General features: G+C 41.8%; 1 protein-coding gene and 1 long non-coding RNA gene across 4 annotated transcripts in view; one reads left to right on the forward strand and one right to left on the reverse strand.

Moving 5' to 3' along the window:
- Nucleotides 1–5,894, reverse strand: part of LOC106572127 (tyrosine-protein kinase HCK) — a 29,516-nt gene extending 23,622 nt beyond the window's left edge. Inside the window, exon 1 of one of the 3 annotated variants that reach the window (XM_045696059.2) lies at nt 5,530–5,894. Coding sequence is in view for 1 of the 3 variants with exons in the window: in XM_014145986.3 (XP_014001461.1) it covers nt 3,851–3,863 (13 nt within the window). In the remaining 2 variants the exon portion in view is untranslated. Of the gene's footprint in view, nt 1–1,951; nt 2,273–3,850; nt 3,933–5,529 lie in introns of those variants that run through there. The other 2 variants (XM_014145986.3, XM_014145987.3) reach the window with 2 other exon arrangements.
- Nucleotides 5,895–10,086: 4,192 nt separating this feature from the next.
- LOC145860907 (uncharacterized) lies at nt 10,087–10,982 on the forward strand. Its single transcript, XR_014380669.1, has 3 exons — nt 10,087–10,250; nt 10,347–10,742; nt 10,884–10,982. It is a non-coding gene; the product is annotated as an uncharacterized LOC145860907 (long non-coding RNA).
- The last annotated feature ends 1,972 nt before the right edge of the window (nt 10,983–12,954 follow it).

The raw sequence follows: 12,954 nt of genomic DNA on the forward strand, positions 1-12,954 counted from the left end.
CTTATATAGACAGGTGTGTACCTTTCCAAATCATGTCCAATTAAATGAATATACCGTAGGTGGACTCCAATCAAGTTGTGGAAACATCTCAAGGATGATCAATGGAAACAGGATACACCTGAGCTTAATTTCAAGTCTCATTGCAAAGGGTCTGAATACTTATGTAAGTAAGGTATTTCTGTTTTAAATGTTTAATACATTTGCAAAAATGTCTTAAAACCTGTTTCCGCTTTGTCATTATGGGGTATTGTGTAGATTGTTGAGGATTTTTTTTTTATCAGTACATTTTAGAATAAGGCTGTAACGTAACAAAATTTGAAAAAAGTTAAGGGATCTCAATACTTTCTTAACGACTCCTGTATAGCTTGTGAGCGTCGTAGAGCAAAACAGGTTACCTTTCCCAAGGCACTGTGAATATTGTAGGCGGTGTTGCTATCAGTTGTTTAACTAAGCAACTTTTGGTTCCTCTGTCATTTTGTTATACAGTATAGGCTAGAGAAAAAGCAGTGAGACATTCTTATTCTATAGTTTCTGAACTATCATAGTGTACCAGGCAGATTTCTCAAGATTGACTTTGAAATTGTCCTGAGGACATCGGGAAATGTCTTTAAAATCGTCCACTCAGGGGGAAACAGTGAGCACTATTCCCCTGACTTCAGATTCGAAGATCGCCTGTTCAATCCCAGTGGTAGGATTTATTTATTTTTATATATTTTGTTTTAATCCTATCCCAAACCTTAACCCTGAATTTAACCATTCGGAAAGAATGACTAACGGTAATGTTTTAACCTTATCCCAAACCTTAACCCTGACCTTAACCAATCGGAATGAAAGCCTAAACGTAATGTTTTAACCCTATACAAAACCGTAACCCTTACCCCAATGAGTCCTACCATAACGCCAGCGTGTTTGGGACTTGTAACTCCATTTAAAAACCATGTGTTTGAGATACAGACTTCTAGATTATACTATTGGTTTGTGAGACAAGGGCGGATCTCGAATCCAGCCGGGAATGGTCTTTGAGATCGAAATGTCTGTAGAGTCTGAATGGTTTAAGCTACAGCTATCTATGAAAAGCTGAGACACGGGATTTTTCTACATAGAAGTTCATAGGAAATCTGGACATAGTGTCTATAATACTGTAATAAGCTCACATAGTTGCTGTCGCAAACTCCAAACGCCACACAGTTGCTTACTAGTTGTATAGTAATTTCCCAATGAGCAAACCATTTCTGTACTTACAGCATTCATATACATTCATTTTATCAGCTTTTTGCTTTGGCAGACCTTATTTTTTAATTGACATTTGTCAATAAAACTCATGAATGCAACTGCAAATTGTTTTGTGTTCTCCTTGTAGCCCAATGTTGTGGTGAAAATAAAATGGATAAACACTTCATTGTGAGGCTAAATATAAGGGCTGGACATTCAGGTAAATAAAAGTTAGATAAATGAAACACCGATTTTTGATGGAATCTCCTGACTGATACGGTTAACTTCGAAATGTGAAGCTTAGAGAAATGGAATGATGCTGAGCAGGAGGCAACCCAGATGTTAAAAACACTTCGAAATGTAACATTTGGGGCAACTTCGAAATTTGACATTTGGAGAAACATGGATAAATCTCAGAATTTGAAGTGAAATTGGTAAAACCGTGAGATGTTGAGTTTACATATATATAAAAAGCGTTAGCATACACTTCTGCAATACCTAGGCCTACATTAGCCTATAACACGGTAATAACCCTTTAAAGCGCAATTTTCATAATGCCACTGACTGAATGACCCAGATGGGAAATGCTTTAATAAGACAATATCCATCTGTTCGTCATCTGCTTTTATTCTTTAAGAAATGCTTATTGCCTATGGTATGAATATCAGTGAGTATACATGTTCCCCTTGTTGTATAGGTATAGGTTAGTGGTCTAGAATAACACATTAGAGGGAGTTACCTCGTTCCAACCAGCTGTATATTCCACGTATGCTCTGCTATTTGGTCCTCAACGCTGAATGATTTGTATTCTTTAGAAAGCGCTCCTTTTTCTTTTATGTCGGCTCTTCCATCCCGGGATTATAGTTCAGATAGAAAGAGCTGAAGGGTGCGTTCTAGTTGTATACAAGGAAGTTAGTGCCTCACATCTAACTGTGCACGACGAACTTTCTCTCTGTCTCTGTCACATCTATCATAATCTCGCCCACCAGCCGGGTCTCTCTCTGTCTATGTGTTGGTCTATGGGTCATTAATTCAAGCCTGGGGACGAGGTTACATCAGTCATGACACTGCTATCTTTGCGGGCTGGATGTGTTTTTAGACTCTTCCGGAAAGTAGCCTACTAAACCTAGACATGGTCTGAGTATGAACTCTTAAAAATCACATAAAATACAAAATAAGAAAAATAAGAAAAAAAACACATGATATTTCTTGAAAACAAATTCAAATTCAAATATACTGTAGTTAGCCTAACTCTTTTGTGGTTTGAATTGAAAAAGTTGTCTTAAACATATTATTAAAGTGCCTCTAAACTTCTACAGTTTGTTGTGGCACCTGCTGAAAGAGATTATCTTTGTTGAATATCTAAATTGCACATAACTGCTGTATCAATTTTCAACAGCCCTCCTCTTTGAAATCATACCCTATCTAACAAAAACGTACAAATGCAACATGTAATGGGATCACGAATAGCATGGGGACAAATTAGCCCGAGCAGCATACTCCGCTGGAGTCACAGACAACATCCCACAGTTACTGAGGACATGGAGCATGGAGGCATGGAGGCATGGGCGGATCGGGCCATGCAAGGACGTCAAACAAATAAGCTGTCTCTTTAACTAATCCTTAATCAAACGTCAGGATTAAACACACATTTCTTCTGAAAGAGAGAGTCAGAAGTAGGAAATGCGAAAGACACATTTCAGTTGAAGGCATTCAGTTGTACAACTGACTAGGTATCCCCCTTTCCCTTTCTATTTTAGATGGGGCCAGTGGTGTAGTGGAGGGTATACGCAGGTCCACACTTTATACCCACTTATTTTTCAGTGGGCATTGAATATACTCACGTCTTAATCCCCACCATGCGCATCAAAGTAGTGTAGTGGAGGTATACAGCATATACACCATTATTAATAAGGCATTTGGAACAGATAAGAATGTATAGCTTAAAATGTTGATAAACAATATTATTTATTCACGTTTTAGGGCAGCAATGTGCGTGCGTGGTACGTGCGAATGTTCCAAAATGCAATTTGCAGGAACACACCGTTCTAAAATGCGCGCGTCATACGAGAGCGGTTTCGTAGATAAAGATGGAAATATCCAGGGTTGGCCCGGACATTAGGCAGGGTTAGGCAGATTGACTAGGACCGCATTTCCAAGCGTACCTGACCAAGACGCACCTCCAACAACACATAAAACCTCACATAATTCTGCCTGAAACAATGACATTTTCTCTCAACCAGTGGCATATGGGCTTTTTAGGTGAGCGCTCAAAGGCAGGGGTGCAAAATATTTTGCTTGTCCATTCCCAGCACAGTTCTCCAGAGAACTGGAGAGACGCATCACTGCGGCGCTCCACCAATATTCAATCAAAGAATATTATAACATAAATCATGTAGCAGATATACCCTATGCTGGAAGTATATGGTCTTTTCTGTAGCCTACAGGCTGGAGATAAAATGAATGACAATGTAATCAGAAGGACACTTTTTACATCATGCACGTTTCTCCAATCAAATAGCCTAAACTCAATGGCGCCCAATCAAATATAAAATGCTGTGACATCTTAATTAACATCATGTCCTAAAAACAACACAGGTCAAAGTAAAACGGACAATATCGAATGGAGGCTACTCACAACTGCTGCCCATGAGTTTTACCCCTTGTGTAAAACTGTCAAGATCACTGGTTTCAAGAGTGTATCAGTCTATTTTTGACGAGCTGATCATAACGAAATAAAAAATACTTCTGCATTTCCCACTGTGTTAACACATTGATTCCCATTGCAAATAGGCTCATGATAACTCCTCATAATGTTGGGTAGCTGATATTCAGAGTTTAAATAAACAAATTGATTAGTCACAGGGATCAGGACTAATAAAGCCAATGCAACTGCTTGTTTTACACAACTAGCTTTCACAGTCTCAGGTCCGAATTAGACATTCAGCCATGTATCTCAAACGTCACATTGTGATGTGTTTAAGGTTACATTTAGGCATTAACTCAGAATTCTTAAGGTTCGGGATAAGTTTAGTCGTTAACTCTGAAATGTTAAAGTTAAGTATTTACTCCGAATGGTTTAGGTAAGGGTTAAGGTATGGCGTATGTTTAAAACAAAACTCTAAAAATCTAAAACAACTTTCAATGGTTGGATTAGAACTTGCAACCTTTGGAATCCGAGGCAGATGCCTAGGCATAGACGTCTTTGTTTGTTCCGATCTGGACTGGCCTTGATTTGGCCCAAAAACAGACATCTATAAAAAACGTATTTTCAACTTTTATTCAGAGCCCGAAAATTAACCTGATTTCAACATCTGGGAAAAAAAATGTATTTTAGATAATTTTCAACGTTTTTTTGCCTACTTTGATTTTTCTAGATTTACTGGAGTAAAGGAGGGCAGCAATTTCTACTCCTACCTGGCAGAATGATGTTATCATTATTTGCATCAATCCAGTGGCCATTTGTTTTGCCAACTACATATCATCACACAAACACTGCTAACCAAACAGTGCCTGTGCACTTAAACGGTACCTACACTCAAAAATCGAAATTTCTTAGATTATTTCCAGACATCAAAGTGGTCTCCTGATGTGGTTAAAGCATTGTTAGGACTTAGAACATCAAATTCTATTGTTTTTCTATTTAAAATTGTGACTTTGAGAGAAAAAACTTGAAAGAATATAATAAAATCAAAAACCTGTGAATTTCTGACTCAGTTAACAGCCTCATTTATCGGTTTCAATGGTTGGCCTACTATTAGCCTACTTGCACAATACAGCTTGGGGTGACCTGACTGTGAAAGACCAATATGAGATGTATCATTTTATATAATTCAGAGTGTATGTCACCTTTTCTCATATAATTTTTTAGACAGGGCACCTTTCCTTCTCCGGGCGGGACGGAACTTTTTAGCAACATTTATATACCCAGTTCTCCAGGAACCACTACACTACTGGATGGGGCATGGCTCTGGCCTGAGTCTGCAGCGATGATTTATATTTACAATAGATGACTAACAGAGGGGGTGCTTTTTTGAAGCTACATCTTGGCCTTCCTCGCCGTTGTAAAACATATTTTGGAGCTGTAGAATGCATTTATTAATGTCTACATTTGTTTTTGACACTTTTATTCTATTACAGACCCCTTAATGCATACTTGTAAATTAAATTATGTGAGTTAATATATACACAATAAAACATTTAAATATCACACTTGAATAAGTATTTAGACATTTTACTCAGTACTTTGTTGAAACACCTTTGGCACAGGTTAGAGCTTCGAGTCTTATTGGGCATGACGCAACAAATTTGGCACACCTGAATTTGGGGAGTTTCTCCAATTTTTCTCTGCAAATCCTCTCAAGCACTGTCAGGTTGGTCCCGAAGTCACTCCTGCTTTGTCTTGGCTGTGTGCTTATGGTCGTTGTCCTGTTGGAAGGTGAATCTTCACCCCAGTCTGAGGTCCTGAGTGCTCTGGAGCCAGTTGTTATCAAGGATCTCTCTGTACCTTGCTCCATTAATCTTTCTCTCGATCCTGACTGGTCTCAAAGTCCCTGCCACTGAAAACATCCCCACAGCATGATGCTGCCACCACCACGCTTCACTGTAGGGATATTGCCATGTTTCCTCAAGACATGACACTTAGCATTCAGGCCAAAGAGTTCAATCTTGGTTTCATCAGACCAGAGAATCTTGTTTCTCATGGTCTGAGAGTCCTTTAGGTGCTATTTGGCAAACTCCAAGTGGACTGTCATGTGACTTTTACTAAGGAGTGGCTTCCATCTGGCCACTCTACCATAAAGGCCTGATTGGTGGAGTTAATTATTTTTATTTCACCTTTATTTAACCAGGTAGGCCAGTTGAGAACAAGTTCTCATTTACATCTGCGACCTGGCTAAGATAAAGCAAAGCAGTGCGACATAAACAATAACACAGAGTTACACATAAACAATCGTACATTCAATAACACAATAGAAACATTTATGTACAGTGTGTGAAAATATAGAAGAGTAGGGAGGTAAGGCAATAAATAGGCAATAGAGGTGAAATAATTACAATTTAGCGTTAACACTGGAGTGATAGATGTGCAGATGATGATGTGCAAGTAGAGATATTGGGGTGCAAAAGAGCAATAAGATAAATACCAGTATGGGAATGAGGTAGTTGGGTGTGCTATTTACAGATTGGCTGTGTACAGGTGCAGTGATTGGTAAGCTGCTCTGACAGCTGATGCTTAAAGTTAGAGAGGGAGATACAAGACTCCAGCTTCAGTGATTTTTGCAATTCGTTCCAGTCATTGGCAGCAGAGAACTGGAAGGAAAGGCGGCTAAAAAAGTGTTGGCTTTGGGGATGACCAGTGAAATATACCTGCTGGAGCCCGTGCTACGGGTGGGGTGTTGCTTTGGTGACCAGTGAGCTAAGGCGGGGCTTTACCTAGCAAAGACTTATAGTTGACCTGCAGCCAGTGGGTTTGCCGACGAATATGTAGCGAGGGCCAGCCAACAAGAGCATACAGGTCGCAGTGGTAGGTAGTATGTGGGGCTTTGGTGACAAAACGGATGGCACTGTGATAGACTACATCCAGTTTGCTGAGTAGAGTGTTGGAGGCTATTTTGTAAATGACATCGCCGAAGTCAAGGATCGGTAGGATAGACAGTTTTACGAGGGTATGTTTGGCAGCATGAGTGAAGGAGGCTTTGTTGCGAAATAGGAAGACGATTCTAGATTTAATTTTTGATTGGAGATGCTTAGTGTGAGTCTGGAAGAAGAGTTTACAGTCTAACCAGACACCTAGGTATTTGTATTTGTCCACATATTCTAAGTCAGAACCGTCCAGAGTAGTGATGCTAGTTGGGCGGGCGGGTGCGGGCAACAATCGATTGAAGAGCATGCATTTAGTTTTACTAGCATTTAAAAGCCGTTGGAGGCCACGGAAGGAGAGTTGTATGGCATTGAAGCTCATCTGGAGGTTAGTTAACACAGAAGGGCCAGATGTATACAGAATGGTGTTGTCTGCGTAGAGGTGGATCAGAGAATCACTAGCAGCAAGAGTGACATCATTGATATATACAGAGAAAAGAGTTGGCACGAGAATTGAACCCCGTGGCACCCCCATAGAGACTGCCAGAGGTCCAGACAACAGGCCCTCCGATTTGACACACTGAACTCTGTCAGAGAAGTAGTTGGTGAACCAGGCGAGGCAGTCATTTGAGAAACCAAGGCTATTGAGTCTGCCGATAAGAATGCGATGATTGACAGAGTCAAAAGACTTGGCCAGGTCAATGAAGATGGCTGCACAGTACTGTCTTTTATCGATGGCGGTTATGATATCGTTTAGGACCTTGAGCGTGGCTGAGGTGCACATCACCAGCTCTGAAACCAGATTGCATAGTGGAGAAGTTACGGTGGGATTCGAAATGGTCGGTGATCTGTCTGTTAACTCGGCTTTCAAAGATTTTAGAAAGGCAGGGCAGGATGGATATAGGTCTATAACAGTTTGGGTCTAGAGTGTCTCTCCCTTTGAAGAGTGGGATGACTGCGGCAGCTTTCCAATCTTTGGGGATCTCAGATGATACAAAAGAGAGGTTGAACAGACTGGGGGGGGGGGGGGGGTTCTTGGGCTAGTTGCTGCAAGGGGTGCCGAGCTGTTGGCCGGGGTAGGGGTAGCCAGGTGGAAAGCATGGACAGCCGTAGAAAAATGCTTCTTGAAATTATTGATTATTGTGGATTTATCGATGGTGACCGTGCTTCCTTGCCTCAGTGCATTGGGCAGTGGTGGTGTTCTTATTCTCCATGGACTTTACAGTGTCCCAACACTTTTTGGAATTAGTGCTACAGGATGCACATTTATGTTTGAAAAAGCTAGCCTTTGATTTCCTCACTGACTATGTATATTGGTTCCTGACTTCCCTGAAAAGTTGCATATCGTGGGGGCTATTCAATGCTAATGCAGTACGCCACAGGATGTTTTTGTGCTGGTCAAGGGCAGTCAAGTCTGGGGTGAACCAAGGGCTATATCTGTTCTTAGTTCTACATTTTATGAATGGGGCATGCTTATTTAAGATGGTGAGGAAAGCACTTTAGAGCAACCAGGCATCCTCTTCTGATGGGATGAGGTCAATATCCTTCCAGGATACCCGAGCCAGGTTGATTAGAAAGGCCTGCTCGCTGAAGTGTTTTTGGGAGCGTTTGACAGTGATGAGGGGTGGTCGTTTGACCGCAGACCCATTACGGACGCAGGCAATGAGGTAGTGATCGCTGAGATCCTGGTTGAAGACAGCAGAGGTGTATTTAGAGGGGAAGTTGGTCAGGATGATATCTAAGAGGGTGCCCATGGTTACGGATTTAGGGTTGTACCTGGTAGGTTCCTTGATCATTTGTTGAGGGCATCTAACTTAGATTGTAGGGTGGCCGGGGTGTTAAGCATATCCCAGTTTAGGTCAACTAACAGTAAGACCTCTGAAGATAGATGGGGTGTAATCAATTCACATATGGTGTCCAGGGCACAGCTTGGGGCTGAGGAGGGTCTATAACAAGCGGCAACGGTGAGAGACTTATTTCTGGAAAGGTGGATTTTTAAAAGTAGAAGCTCAAATTGTTTGGGCACAGACCTGGATAGTATGACAGAACTCTGCAGGCTATCTCTACAGTAGATTGCAACTTCACCCCCTTTTGCAGTTCTATCTTGTCTGAAAATGTTGAAGTTGGGTATGGAAATTTCAGGATTTTTGGTGGCCTGCATAAACCAGGATTCAGACACGGCTAGGTCATCAGGGTTGGCGGAGTGTGCTAAAGCAGTGAATAAAGCAAACTTAGGCAGGAGGCTTCTAATGTTAACATGCATGAAACCAAGGCTTTTACGGTTACAGAAGTCAACAAATGAGAGCGCCTGGGGAATGGGAGTGGTGCTGGAGGCTGCAAGGCCTGGGTGAACCTCTACATCACCAGAGGAGCAGAGGAGGAGTAGGGTAAGGGTACAGCTAAAGGCTATAAGAACTGGTCGTCTAGTGCGTTCGGAACAGAGAGTAAAAGGAGAAGATTTCTGGGCATGGAAGAATAGATTCAAGGCATAATGTACAGAAAAGGGTATGGTAGGATGTGAGTACAGTGGAAGTAATGCTAGGCATTGAGTGACGATGAGAGAGGTTTTGTCTCTAGAGGCACCAGTTTTATTCTGACATGCACTGTCAACTCTGGGACCTTATATAGACATATGTGTCTTTCCAAATCATGTCAAATCAATTGAATTTACGACAGGTGGACTCCAATCAAGTTGTAGAAACACCTCAGGGATGATCACTGGAAAAAGGATGCACCTGAGCTCAGTTTTGAGTATCATAGCAAATGGTCTGAATACTTATGTAAATGTGATATATTATTTTGGGGGGCAAAAAAAAATCTAAAAACCTGTTTTCGCTTTGTCATTGTGGGGTATTTTGTGTAGAATGATGAGCGGGAAAAAAGCATATAATCCATTTTAGAATATGGCTGTAACCTTACAAAATATGGAAAAAGTGAATGGGTCTGAATACTTTCCGAATGCACTGTAAAAGCTTAACACCTTCTCCCGCTTTGAGGATAACACAGTGCCTCTGACGCGGCCCGCTACCAAGGACTGTGGGCTCTCCTTCGCCATGGCTGACGTGAGTAAGACATTTAAGCGTGTTAACCCTCCCAAGGCTGCCGGCCCAGACGGCATCCCTAGCTGTGTCCTCAGAGCATACGCAGACCAGCTGGCTGGATTTTGTTACATCTGCTCCTGCAATGCCCTCTACTGCTCATCCTGTTTCCTTGACCTGCCACCACTCCCCCAGTATTCTCTCCCTCTCCCTCTCTCTCTCTCTCTCTCTCTCTCTCTCTCTCTCTCTCCTCTCTCTCTCTCTCTCTCTCTCTCTCCCTGTGTGTGTGATTGTGTGGGCAGAGACAGGTGTGCTGGAGTCAGAGCAGATCCCCACCAGCTGCAACCTGTTCCATAATCAAGACCTCTACAAACACTCAGCCCTACCACTTCCACGCTGCCAGATCGTATTATCTGCTCAGTCAGTCTATGTTTCTAGCCATTTGTTATTATTCAGAACCTGTTATCCTGTTGTGCCTGTTTTCCTTGCCTGACGCTGTTTTCCTCTCCGTTACAGTTCTGCCCGCTCTGACTCTGATCCCTGTCTCCAGTCCCACGTCTCGTCATCCTGCTACTCTGCCCTGGATTCCCCACTCTACCTACTCCCTTGGATTCCCCTCCGGACCTGCTTACCCTGTCCCAACCCCTCTCGCTCCAGCCCCAGCCTCCGCACCTGGTTTCCAGCAACCTGCCCGAGCTTCCCCTGACCTGCACTCCAACGTACCCCTTGTCTTTCAATAAATACCTTGCTTACTTCATCCCAGTCTCCTCGTCTGAGTCTGCTCTTGTGTTCACCTGTTCCACTCCGCGTAACAGATTGTTTATGGACATATTCAATCTCTCCCTATCCCAGTCTGCTGCCCTCACTTACTTCAAGATGTCCACCATTGTTCCTATACCCAAGAAAGCAAAGGTAACTGAACTAAATGACTATCGCCCACATAGCACTCACTTCTTTCATCATGAAGTGCTTTGAGAGGCTAGTTAAGGATCATATCACCTCTACGTTATCTGACACAGTAGACCCACTCCAATTTGCTTTCCTCCCCAATAGATCCACAGACGATGCAATCGCCATCGCACTGCGCACTGCCCTATCCCATCTGGACAAGAGGAATGGACTTCCTGACGGGCTATCCCCAGTTGGTAAAGGTAGGAAACAACACCTCCACTTCGCTGATCCTCAACACAGGGGCCCCACAAGAGTCATATGTTTGAAAAATGGAAGTTTTCGGATTTTTGAGGAATTTGTAATTCGCGCCACGCCTATTATTGGATATTGGAGCAGGTGTTCCGCTAGCAGAACGTCTAGATGTAAGAGGTTTAAGCATCTCCAATCCTAAATTAGAGGTTAAAACCTCTTACATCTAGACGTTCCGCTAGCGGAACACCTGCTCCAATATCCAATGATAGGCGTGGCACGAATTACAAATTCCTCAAAAATCCCCAAACTTCAATTTTTCAAACATATGACTATTTTACACCATTTTAAAGACAAGACTCTCCTTTATCTAACCACACTGTGCGATTTCAAAAAAGCTTTACAGCGAAAGCAAAACATTAGATTATGTCAGCAGAGTACCCAGCCAGAAATAATCAGACACCCATTTTTCAAGCTAGCATATAATGTCACAAAAAACAAAACCACAGCTAAATGCAGCACTAACCTTTGATGATCTTCATCAGATGACACTCCTAGGACATTATGTTATACAATACATGCATGTTTTGTTCAATCAAGTTCATATTTATATCAAAAACCAGCTTTTTACATTAGCATGTGACGTTCAGAACTAGCATTCCCACTGAACACTTCCGGTGAATTTACTAAATTACTCACGATAAACGTTCACAAAAAACATAACAATTATTTTAAGAATTATAGATACAGAACTCCTTTATGCAATCGCGGTGTCCGATTTTAAAATAGCTTTTCGGTGAAAGCACATTTTGCAATATTCTGAGTAGATAGCCCGGCCATCATGGCTAGCTATTTTGACACCCACCAAATTTGGTACTCACAAAACTCAGATTTACTATAAGAAAAATTGGATTACCTTTGCTGTTCTTCATCAGAATGCACTCCCAGGACTTCTACTTCAATAACAAATGTTGGTTTGGTTCCAAATAATCCATAATTATATCCAAATAGCGGCGTTTTGTTGTGCGTTCAAGACACTATCCAAAGGGTAAAGAATAATATTCCAAAATATTCCATTACCGTACTTCGAAGCATGTCAAACGCTGTTTAAAATCAATTTTTATGCGATTTTTCTCGTAAAAAAGCGATAATATTCCGACCGGGAAACCCTGTTTTCGTTCAAAGACTGAAAATAAAAACATGGAGTCGTCTCGTGCACGCGTGCGCCAGTCTCATTGTTCTCAGATCGACCACTTACCAAATGCGCTACTGTTTTTCAGCCATGGCCTGCAAAGTCATCATTCAACTTTCTGGCGCCTTCTGAGAGCCTATGGGAGCGTTAGAAAATGTCACGTTACAGCAGAGATCCCCTGTTTTGGATAGAGATGATCATGAAGGCCAAGAAATAGTCAGAGAGGGCGCTTCCTGTTTGGAATCTTCTCAGGTTTTGGCCTGCCAAATGAGTTCTGTTATACTCACAGACACCATTCAAACAGTTTTAGAAACTTTGGAGTGTTTTCTATCCAAAGCTAATAATTATATGCATATTCTAGTTTCTGGGCAGGAGTAATAATCAGATTAAATCGGGTACGTTTTTTATCCGGCCGTGAAAATACTGCCCCCTATCCATAACAAGTTAAAGACCTGGCTGGAGCTAAGGTTTAAGAGGGTTTTAACGATGCTGAATGGGTGTAGACAAAGAAGAGCTCTCCAGTAGGTGTACCAAAACATTCAAGGGCCGTTTACTCAAAATATGATATAGCATTTTCTATCTCTGAGTCTCTACTTTGATCCAATGTAAAAAACACAATTGCTACATAGGACCAAATCCAGGTGGTCGGTCACATATGGCCAATCGGTGGCTTCAAGGCTTCTCATTGCCAATATGTATCATCAGCAATCCATGGTTTATATACATCATTGGTCTGCAGCGGTTATTCAGAAATGTACTGTAGATGTAGGACTGACTGATGGGTTTGATATG

This window comes from Salmo salar, chromosome 15 (assembly GCF_965601325.2).
Source record: "Salmo salar chromosome 15, fSalSal1, whole genome shotgun sequence".
In the NCBI taxonomy this organism is placed as follows: domain Eukaryota; kingdom Metazoa; phylum Chordata; class Actinopteri; order Salmoniformes; family Salmonidae; genus Salmo; species Salmo salar.